The sequence below is a fragment of the Toxorhynchites rutilus genome, chromosome 3, assembly GCF_029784135.1.
Source record: "Toxorhynchites rutilus septentrionalis strain SRP chromosome 3, ASM2978413v1, whole genome shotgun sequence".
NCBI classification, from domain to species: Eukaryota; Metazoa; Arthropoda; class Insecta; order Diptera; family Culicidae; genus Toxorhynchites; species Toxorhynchites rutilus.
Window position 1 is genome coordinate 129989459 of NC_073746.1, and position 11894 is coordinate 130001352.

The following is an 11894-nucleotide window of genomic DNA, read 5'->3' on the forward strand; positions in this document are numbered from 1 at the left end:
AACATTTTTTATGGGGTAACCTTTTGAAATTCGAGATGAACATTTTCATTGGCACCCTAGTATATATATAAAAAACCGATAAAGTGGTTCGGTTCGGCATGGAATGGCTGTATGTTAGGGTGGCAGCGAAAATGGCCATGTCAAATTTCAAAAAAATCAAAAACTTTGAGCGCTTTGAGGCACCCCTAAATCACGTCCGATTGAGCTAAAATTTTGCACAGGTCATTTTTTTGGGCCAATAAACAACATGTAAATGGTCGGTTCTTCAAATTCGATAATTAATTTTTTTCCGCACCTTCATTGCCACCTTATTGCATATATAAAAATGCCATTGCATGCGAAACCAATCGGAAATTACTGAACCGATCGACATGAACATTGGTATGTAGGGGTTTTTGGGTCGGTGAAGGTTTTTATGATAGTTCGAGACCCCTCCCCCTCTCTAATGGGGGACGGAACTAGGTTGTTATAGAAACAATCGTAATAACACATCGATTAAAGAACGTGTGGCTCAAATTTAGGAGCGAGAAGCTGATAAGCACGTTGGACCTTTATTATAATTTTCTCAACAAATCACTATTGCTATGAAAATGCTCAAAACATATCAATTACTAATCAGAACACTCCGGAGGGCAATCATTTTCACAAATATCACATATTTGGAGTTGTTTACCATCGAAATACGAGATTGCCACACGAGCTTGAAAAGAGAAATGCTATTTAGTTTCACATGGACAATTTGATAGATATACTGCAGCACTCACAATTATCATAAAAATCGTACACTCTGACGGTGCCAGGAATCTGCTGCAGAACATCACTTTGACGGAAGCCTGTCACGTTCAAGCACTCATAGTGTAATGGCAGCGAATCAAAGTATAGCTGCAGTGACGTTTCACCGTATTTGGTCGACACTTTCTGGAAGAAAAGGAAAAGAAAAGTTTTTCATAATCTGTGATCACAAAAGGAACGTATTCGAAATACCTTGATCATTTCAGACGCTTCCAACTCCTCGATGGAATCGTCCAACGCAATGTAGCCACTTGGAAAAGTTATTTCCATCAGGACGAGCGCTGTTTCCTCATACTTTTCTCGTGGTAAAAATTTGGCACATACCGTGAGAGGCAAATAATTGTCGGCAGGTATGGTGAGCGTTTCGACTTTAACATCAAAACGAGGCTTCAACTTAAGTATATTGGAAAAATAACGATACTCAAGTTTGAATGTACCAGTTCCTGTTCCGTTTAGCGTCACATCGATGACTCGAACGCTTGGCGGTAGTGTAATTTCCTGAACCACAAGTGAACTTTGGGGATCTATATGAATTGTTGCATTTTTATTCTTTTCAAATGTGACTGTTACATCGTAGTCATTTCGGGAAGTTGATACTTTTAGGGCATATTTCGCCAGGGCTTTGAACGCTACATAGATACTTAGAGTGTTCTCATAGTAAACACCATAGTGTTGCTTCGAGACTAGCCAATTCACGATCGGTTTGGCATCTATATAATTATTCATCTCGATGTAGGTCAATAAGGCATATCCGGTAGTCTCTGTACTGGTGGACCCTGAATCCCACCAACGAAGCAAGCGATCATGATCTTTCTTGGAATGTTCTAGCAGTCTTTCCAACGCGCTTTCTCTCAAATCATGATTTGCCAACTGCATTGCGTAAGCTGTCATTGCTAGGGAATAACTCGAGGATAGATCATAGTATTTTGACGAAAGATAAGACGTTGCTTTTTCAACCACCGTATTGTATTTCAGCGCGATGTTCTTATCCTCAAGAAAAGCAATCTGTGTAAATGCGGTAAGTGTCGTTTCATCATTGTGTAAAGTGTATAATCCATATTGATAAACCGTATTGAGTTCAACCCAGCTTCCATTGATTTTCTGATGTAGTTGAAGCCAATCGTACGCCTTCTCAATAATTTTCTCGTCAACCGTTATGTATTGGGATGCCTGTTGCAAAGTTATGGCCACTAGAGCTGTCAAACCAATACTACCTATGCCGTCGTCCTTGCCGAACATACTGAAGGAACCATCATCGAGTTTGTATTTCAGTTGGTTTTGATATCCTGTCTCCAAAAACTGTAAAGCTTTATTTTTTATAGCACCACCGTACGTTCCCGTGTTTTCAATGTAGTTCAAAACAACCAGATTTGGGATCATTTTGAGAATATTCTGTTCACCGCTTCCAAACGGCAATCGAATCTGATCAGGCAAGTCACCAACTTTGTTTCCCAGCAAATTACCCTGTACCGAGAATCGTATTTTTTCCGATCCGGCATCGATGTGACGGGGAATTTCAAGTCTCATGTTCCTAAACGTTTGGCTAGAGTTATCCAGCTGAATGTATCGAGGGTCTGTTTTGGAGTACTCTAAACTCTCCGGGGTTATTCGGAGCAACCGTTCGACTGAATCCGATGCCTCAGATGATTCAGCAATGACTTTTATCACAATGTTGCCCAACTTTTTCGGCTTTATATAAAATTTGGTTGTCGTTGCCGAGTTAGGTGTCAGAACCACATTTTTTGCCTGATAGTGAGCATCCTGTCGGCCCTGGTTGTGTATGAATATGTATTCTTGGCGGGTGTTTTTCAGCGAAACTCCGACGTATAACATCTCGTCAAGGTAATTGAACACAGTCACCTCGATGACGGCTGTTTCGCTTTTCTTGATCGAGTTCGGAAAATTGAGCATAATGAAGAACGGTTTGAACACCTTTAGCGAGAGAGGTTGATCCAGAATGCCAAGACCGTAATCTGGGCTGAGCGAGAAGCCTGATATTTTCCAGCTGGTGATTTCGGAGGGGGCATCATCCCATATATCTAGTTTTCCGTCTGACCTGTGTATAATACACGGCATTTGAATCTCGAGATTAGTAATAATAAGTAGACTTACCCAACTTCGTTCATATCATACCACAGCCATGAATCGGAAAATTGCCGACGGGGTGGAATATAATCGTCTTCTTCATCAGCATTGTACTGACCGAAGCGGAGACCCAGTTCTTGAGGAAAAATGTAATTTTATTTTTATTTTTGCAGCTGGAGTTTGATCTTGATTGAAATATCATTTATATTTTTTTTTGTTTTTTGTCTATGCAAGAATGTTACATTAAGCTTACCAAAATGTTGTTTCATGTTGGAAATCACAATTATATTGTTCTGAAAATGAAAAAAAATAGAAAATGGTCAATTAGGAAAACAAAGCTATCAGTCAAGAAAAAAATATATATAAAATGTAAAAAATTAGAGATGGTAATGCTGTTAATTTTTTGCAATCCTCCAATATTTAGAAATAGTTGTACCTCCGAAAAATAGTGGTCTTTCCAATTTTCGCCGTGTACCAGTTTTCCAGGGTGTTCAAATCGCGCCCTCCCTTCACTTGTTGCGTGGGTTGCTTTTTTTGATATGAAGCAGCTTCCAAAAATGGAAGTAGAATTGACGAACCAGCCAAAAGTATTGAAAGTCACGCAAAATTTAGATGGGTCTGGGACTAGGGTCAGGGACAGGAGCTTGACGTAGGACTGTGATTGTTTGTAGTAATGGCAATTGAATTGAGTTTTCTAAATGGATCATCATAGATAGAAACCTAAGTCTACCAAATCTATAACTACAGAAATATAACAGTTCGGCTGAAAAGTTTATAAGGTAACACAGTAAAACTTTTTGTTTTGCAAAATTCAATTTTATTATCCAACATACTTGCCTACGAAGGCAATACAGCGATTATAGCGATCTTGCAACTTTTCGATACCATTTTTCCTCAAAATAGGCCTCAGTTTTGTTAATCACTTCATCATCGGTCTTAAATTTCTTGCCAGCGAGCATTCTCTTCAGGTCTGCGAACAGAAAATAGTCGCTGGGGGCCAGATCTGGGGAATGCGGTGGATGCGGAAGCAATTCGAAGCCCAATTCATGCAATTTTGCCATCGTTTTCATTGATTTGTGATTTTTCCATTTTTTCACAATAACAAAAGTTGCTTTACTCTCAATGCTGTAACTCACGAACCAATCGATCGATTGCTGTCTAATTTTGACACGTATCCATTGACAGATGAAGCTTTATGATAGTCACGTAGATTTTTGCAAGAGGCACCATCTAGACGTCAACCTTATGAAGTTTTCAGCCGAACTGTTATTATGGATAAATGTAATTTTCTCCTACGTTGCCATGTTGTCCGGAACATTGTTTGTAGAGGGTTGTAATAACTTTATAGCCAAGTGATGTATTTTGAGAATTCTATGGCCATAAAGTTTGTGTAGCTGCTGTAGTAAATTTATCTCATCGTGTGCTAAGAACTGCTTATTTATAGGAAAGGGACTGAAGTACGGATAAGTGAAGGAAAATGAAGCGGGCCTAATAATAACATAATTAATTTTAAGGAAGACATACATGGGTAACATAGTATTAAGATCGCGTCTACTTGAGCTATCATGATCTGACATGTGTGAGTATACCCTTTCAAACCTCAAAATCAGCAGTCAGCTAAATTGTTTGATTGCATTTTTTACATTACCAAACACCATGCTCGATATCATGATATCCTGGACCACAATTGCATAAATTGTTAGTGGAAAGACATAACACGCATCGACTCACACTGTAAGCTAAAGCCCGAATTGTAGGCAAAAGGATTGCTCGTTGCGCTGTGGGGGAAACCGAGTGGCTAGTAAAATCGAAATAACATACCCATTTCAATCGTCAAATTGTTTTTGCTATTTACTGTTCATGTTTTTGGCAAAAAAGGGCTAGATAAATTTTCTCTCTTATGGTATACAACATGACATATATCGCAATAATGATTTTGCGTAATATGCGTTTGAAATTCCTTAATCGTTACACCCTAATTTTCAATTTCGTAGAGTGACCCACTATATAGAAATCAAAGACGTAGTCCTACGTAAAAAAATACGAATTATGAAATTATAATGTATAGTATAACAAATCAAAGAGAATTTCCGATTGGAATTCGTGTTGGAGGTTGTTGGCTTCCGCGTCAGGTGCCGTAAATCTTCGAGAGTCATACCATAGAAAGCTTTGTCTAGTGCTCTGCAGTCCACCAGGTCCACCAGATCCTCAGACTGCTCACTCGTAAATACTTGTCTGAACCGCCCTAGGTGCTGGCACATCCCAGCAGAAGTAGAAATGTCAATAAAAGAAGATTCAAATCATAAATAATATATTACTGATATGAGCCTCTTCCTCAGAGCTGATTCTGAAATACCGAGGTTTGCCGCAATTCGACGCTTCGAGACTCCCTCCCGAACCCTCTGTCGGCCTATTTGAGCATTTCTTCAAATCAGTTTTCTTCTTGTGGGTCCCGTTAAAAAGTTGGTTGAAAACATTTTATAAATTTTTTTTGAGAGCAAAACGCTGGTGCGTGCTTTTGCCCCCCAAGCATGTTTTGAACTAATAGAATTTCTAAAAACTTTTTCACAAAAACGAATACGCACTATCATCAACTATAGAATGAAGGTTTCCTTGACAGAGTAGTTTCGAACTTTCCAGATATTTTAGATTAGTTAATAATCATCTCCAAAACTGAAAAAAATAGATCAAAACAACGCAAAACTCTTTTTACCTCATAACTTTTTGACACTTTCATGATATGTATCTTGTTTATATGTGTGAACTGCTGGTGCCTCGCACTGCTCCAGTGTTATTTATCACAGTAGAAGAAAGTTCTGAAATGCACAATCTTTCATTCTCGTGAGATAGGTTCCGGAAGCGCTCAGGTTTGGAGATGTAGTACGTTCGCCCAATAATGGTAAACATAAATATTACTTAGTGTGCTTCAACAGTTTCAGTTCAGACTCGGAAGAGAACGGACGCAAATTAAGAGAGCGCATTATAGTTTATTGTCTCGAACACGTCTTCAGCTTAGGTGAACCAAATTCATTCTTCTTTGATAGATAACGTGAATTGAAAAGAAACCATTGAAATGGCCGATCTTGAATTGAGAGCTAACTCTTTAAGGTTGCGTTTCGAACGTGGCAGTCCCGAACCATCTGATATCGATATATTCGCATTCATGAAAAGTAGAATGGAGCTAAAAAGTGAAAAACTTTTGTCTATGTACAAGGACAAGAACGATGTCTCGGTTATAATTAAGTTTAAAACAGAGGAAGATATGAAGAACACGCTTCAAAATCTTCCGGACACTATGGAATTTGCATACAGCAAGTATAAAAGTGCCGCAGTGAAACTTTCTCCGGCAAACGCAATTGTTGGTTACGTGAGATTATTCAATCTCCCTCCGGAAATTGAGGACCGCGAAATTGAGTCCGACATGGAAAATATGGAAAAGTGATTAGAATGGTGCGCGAAAAGTATGGTGAGGAGACAGTTTCCCAATCTGGACATCGGTACGAGGAGCTTATCTGGAGTTGAAGGACAAGGTTGAGGTTCCATCCTTGTTGAATGTGCGGAACATTAAAGCGCGTGTGTTTTATGAGGGACTGGTGAACAAGTGCTATCTGTGTGGTAGTGCGGATCATTTGAAAGCTGAGTGTCCTCAAAAACGATCTATCAATGAGCGACTGGGAAATACAGGTCAACCGTCATACAGTGGTGGCGTAGCGAATGGCAATCGCTGGGTTAAGCCCACAGCGATGCAGAAGACACATACAAGTCCCGCTAATCCCACAGCAACATCAAGTAGCAGTATTGATAACGTCGAGAAACAACAAGATCAATCACATGGTGTTGGTACACCCGAACTGACCGATCAAAACGTAATGAGGGGGGCCATTGGAGAGCGGAGAAGCAAGTCTCCGATTCAAGATGCGAGCGAAGAACAAATCACTGACGACGATGGAGATGGAGGTACAGGGTCGGCGGTCATGTTGTCACCGTTTCACTGGATCGTTTGACTCGAAGCAAAACGAAGCAGATGAAATTATGTGAGCAAAGTGTGATGTCGGCCATTGACGATGTGATTACATTGAAACCCGTATTGACAGAAAGTATGTGTGAGGATGATATGGAAGGGAGTGTGGATGGAAGAATGCGTGTAGATAGAGTTTGAATGAAATTATGAATTATATAACAAATGTAAGTAGCATTAATTTGAACAGCACTACGATAACTGTCAATAAATTTTTGCTTACGGATTTCATAAATGCTCATGATATTGACATTTTATTCTTGCAAGAAGTGCGTTACACGAACTTTTCTTTTGTACATCGAACTTTTCTTTGTCACATCGAGCATTATAAATGTTGATGAAAATGACTCTGGAACTGCTATTTTAGTGAGAACTTCCTTTGATTTTGCTCAGCCATTGCTTGATATCAGTTCAAGGATAACCTCAATTATAGTTAATAACGTCAATTATGTTAATATATATGCACACTCTGGTACAAATCGCAAGAGAGAACGCGAAAGCTTATTCTTGAATGATCTGGCTGTACATCTGCACAAACCAGGTGCCACCATGGATGTCGTGGGTGGAGATTTGAACTGTATTTTGAATGTTTTCGATTGTGTAGGTGAAACAAAAAACTATTGCATGGGATTGGAACGGATAGTAGAGATGTTCGGATGGAAAGATGTTGCCTTAACGCTTGGTAAAAACGAATTTACTTTTCACAGAATGAGTTCGTCCTCAAGAATCGACAGATTTTATGTACCTGCTTCTTTCATGAGCAACATTCGAGATTTTCGCACGGTTCCAGTGGCATTCTCTGAATACTGTGGTATAATCATGAAAATTGAGGTGGATCAAAATAACATCAGAACAAAAGGAAGAGGTTTTTGGAAGATCAATAGATCTATTTTAGAGAACGAAGAAACAGCGGAACAGTATGCAAAAGCTTCCGCGGATTGGAAACTAAGACGTCTTCATGACGATGATCTCAATCAATGGTGGAAGGAGATTTTCAAGGGAAAAACTAGACAATTTTATAAACGGAAAAGCTGGGAACTAAATTCCAGAATTCGAAATGAAAAAAGTTATTTTTGTGGGAAATTATTTGAATACATGCAAAAGAAACAAAGGGGCGATGAAACATGGCTTGATATCAAGGTAATCAAATCTAGAATATTTGAAATTGAACATGATCGACTGAAACATTTGACTAACAACATGAATGAAACTTCCTTTTTACAAGGGGAAAAGATAAACGTTTTTCAAATTGCTGCGCAAACGAAATTTAATGACTCTAGAAAATTTCTAAAATTGAATTTCAACAATGAAAAAAAAACCACACACGGTTTTCATAACAAAAAGTGTTCACGACAAATAAAATGAAATATGTTTCTCAGATACTTACATTTGGCTCTTCCAAGTCAACTTGGGAGCCTTCCAAGGCATCCCATATACGTTGTTGATTGATCGGATTGCCTTCAGATAGTTGCAATAATCCCTGATCAACTGCTGATAAACCAATAATTGAATGAGCCGTTGACTGTACCGTTAGCTTAACCCGTTGTCCCGGAGCTACTTGTTGCTCGGAGAGAGTTAGATTTACCTGAAATTGATTGATTTGTATGAGTGTCAAAGTTACTACAGGTTTAATATCTTTCTAGAAAGTACCATATTTGGCAATCCGAGCACCTCCACGATAACACTGTCGCTCAAAATTGTATTGTTGTGTACGCTGAACACAAATATTTTCACCTTTGGAATCATATCTATTGTAGTGTTTATATGAAAAATTGTTGTGTTTCCATTGTTAACTTCAACTCTCTTCACATCAACGATGGTTCGCTTCGAAACCACCTGGTAGGTTATGAAATCTAACGGAATGGAGGAGTGGACTTGAATCGAGATTGGTTGATTCAACGACACTTTCCGTGTTAAAACAAAGGCTTTGAATAGTACCGGTGATACAGTTGGGTATCCGCTGAGAAGGAATCGTTCACTGTAACTGTCGTATTGCACATCGATGGTCGCTTCAGTTGCTTGTTTAGGTATTTCAAGTATCAATGGTATTACGCCGTCATTGTCGGGAGTCAGGTTTTCTTCAACAGTCCTCAAGAATTGATTTGGTCCGATGTACACGATGCTAAAGGATACTGAATCAAGATCAATGTTTAGCTTTTCTCTTAATCGATCCGAAAGCCGAAACCAGCAGTTATAAGGGTAACCTGGTATGAAATACTCGGAAGATTTATCTAGTTCAATTAAGACCGGACGCATGTGCATCTGCACTGAGCCTAGAGTATTGAATGTGCGCTCTGAAAATGAATAAATATCATTATCTTTTTCTGTGATACTCTCAGATATAACTTACTCGTGTATCGTTCTAGTAGACTCACTTCAACTGGGATCAATGTGTCTTTAACGATATCATGCGAATCGAATAATTTTCCAATATTGAACCTGACCCTTGCACGACCGTTTATTTTTAAGGTTTTACTCATATTCGTGTGGCCATAAGCCGTGACGGTGAGATCACCCTTCATCGGACGTCCAAAAGTGTACGACGCGTCTATATCCACGATCAGGTCTTCGTCGTTTGGCGTGGCCACCTTAGGAGTGCTAATTTTGATCTCATGCTTTGGTAATTTGTAATCATCCACAAGGAAAGCTCTCGTATGATCCTTTCCTCGAACATTGGCTGTGATGGTCCAATTCCCATGATTTGGTTCATTAGCAATATCCAGCTGGGAATAGAACGCGCCATTTCGTATCTTGGCGAATGACCAAACTTTTATGACATTTTCATCCGGATCGGAAATTGTTACGCGGGTGCTTTTGAGATTCGTGAGGGGTTTTGTGGTTTGATTCAGCACTAGAATTCGAAACTTCACCGTATTACCAGGTCTGTATAATGGTTTATCGGTTTGAATCAAAACCACATAAGTTTCATCGAGAAAGCTTAGTGGAAATTCACGATCTAAATCGGCGCCCGATACCCTCAATGTATACGCTCCAGGATCTAGATAGGCGGTCTGAAAATGTATAACACATTTTGTAATATATATTGACTAGAAAATACGAACTTACGTTCAACTTAACAAGTTGAGTCACATTTGCCGCAAGCTGCAACTGGTTTTCAATTTTGAGTGTCTCATCAGCTTCCGAAAAACCTTGCACAGAAATTTGAAGTTTCGATGGAACATCACTGTTGAAAGTAGAGACCGATAGGTGATATGGTTGTCTTTCTTGGATATAGTTTGGAGCCAGAATCACATAGTTGCTGAAATTAAATGAGTTTCACTCCAGTACTCTCAGCATGTCTGTTAGATTTTGTTGAAGTAATCTCTCACCCGATACCGTGAACTCGATTGACAACAATTGATAGCAACACGCAGAGCGTCAATTCTCCGTGATACATCCTGCTCGATCACGCGAGCGCTTTACACTGTGAGGTTTCTCCACAGTGCAAATGATGGAACTTCTGATCTGCGACAGAGCCGAACTTGTGTTGTTTGATTGGTGGTATTTCCTTGCGTGGTTCCTGCATGTGCTACAGCATCGAGAGAACCCGGTGCTGATATAGCGAAACAGAGATTAAGTCCAAAATCCCATCGCGAGGGGATTCCCGTCCATCGAAGACGGTGATCGTGTGTCAATTGTACGTATAACGTATGTGAAACGTATGGAAACTGGTTCGGCTGGAGATGAGAATCGAACATAATGTGAATGATCAGGCTCGGTTAAATCAATTATAATGGCATCGTTTGGTACCGTTCTGAATCATATTTCGGAAGCTTAAGGCATGCAGAAAACAGATCTAAACTTAATGCACAGGTATTATTTGGTTGATATCTATGTATATAAAAATGGATTTCTGTCTGTCTGTCTGTCTGTCTGATTCTTATGGACACGGAAACTACTGAACCGATCGACATGAAAATTAGTTTGTATGGGTTTTTTAGGGCCGGGAAAGGTTTTCATGATAGTTTGAGACTCCTCACCCCTCTAGGGGGGAGGGGGGGGGGCGTGGGTTTGTCATACAAATGAAACACAAATTTCTGCATAACTCGAAAACTAATCAAGCAAATGGAGCCAAATTTGGCGTATGAAGATTTTAGGGGGCACGAAACGTTTCAATGATGAATAGACACTCCTCCCCCTCTCTAAGGGGAGAAGAGGGGAGGGGTCTGTCTGTATTCTATCATATTATCTGTATCAAACATTTATTCCATGTAACGGAGAAACATGTTATTTGCAAGTGGTTGAAAGATCCTGAATTTTGTCTGAAAATAATCTGATATTATAATGATGAGTTTTGGTAGAAGTACTAGGAACTTTTTAGTAAAAGGTAAATTCAACGGGGTCATGGACAGTTCTGCGATTGGACTCATGAACTTGCGCTTAGTAAGAAAACGTGAATCTTTGAAGGTATTCATAACAAAAAACAAATTCTGGGTGGGACGAAGTTTGCCGGGTCAGCTAGTTTTGAATATATTAGTTCAAAATGCTTTTAAGCTTTCTACAAAAAGGTACCAAACTATTTGATTGAAAACATAAAAAAATAACGAGTAAAAATGTTTTTCAATTGAAGCGAATAAGAACCAACCTTCAGAAACTATAAAAAAACAGGAAGTGGGTTATATCTATGGTATAACCGCAAGGGTGACGTAGGACTATCGTTGATTTAGAGATCATTTGTTTGAAGTTGAATCTGAATTCATTCTGAATGAATGAATATTTGGGGGACTTCGAAAACGAGAGTGTTACGTTGGATGCACAAGGTTTTATGCATCCAATATTGGATACGGAAATATTCTACTGATGGGGAACAATAATCTTCAGAAGCTATTCTGTTAATTGCGATTGATCGAAAAATCACAAAACCAAATGTATTTGGTCACAGTGTTACATGGATAGAAAACATTGAAATAAACTCTTTCACATGAATATAATTTTAAATTCCTAGAGGAACTGGCAGATTATTTTCAGTAATGATTAGATATTTCCACATTTTCCTCGA

The 11894-nt window shown here is 39.1% G+C and overlaps 1 protein-coding gene across 1 annotated transcript; it reads right to left on the reverse strand.

Annotated features, from left to right (window-relative positions):
* Nucleotides 1-495: 495 nt before the first annotated feature.
* On the reverse strand, nucleotides 496-10499 carry LOC129779028 (thioester-containing protein 1 allele R1-like). The gene is made up of 10 exons (XM_055786265.1): nucleotides 10225-10499; nucleotides 9962-10154; nucleotides 9246-9906; nucleotides 8546-9189; nucleotides 8283-8480; nucleotides 3131-3170; nucleotides 2905-3013; nucleotides 985-2848; nucleotides 765-918; nucleotides 496-700 (listed from the first exon to the last, which is right to left on the reverse strand). Exons 1-10 carry the CDS (start codon nucleotides 10290-10292, stop codon nucleotides 612-614), a joined length of 4020 nt encoding a protein of 1339 aa, XP_055642240.1. The 5' UTR covers nucleotides 10293-10499; the 3' UTR covers nucleotides 496-611.
* Between the last annotated feature and the right edge of the window lie 1395 nt (nucleotides 10500-11894).

Coding starts and splice junctions, on each gene's coding strand:
- LOC129779028 (XM_055786265.1), bottom strand. CDS start 10,292: ATGTATCACGGAGAATTGACGCTCTGCGTGTTGCTATCAATTGTTGTC. Junction 2,849..2,904: donor TATGATATGAACGAAGTTGG/GTAAGTCTACTT, acceptor TATTATACACAG/GTCAGACGGAAAACTAGATA. Junction 919..984: donor AAGCGTCTGAAATGATCAAG/GTATTTCGAATA, acceptor CTTTTCTTCCAG/AAAGTGTCGACCAAATACGG.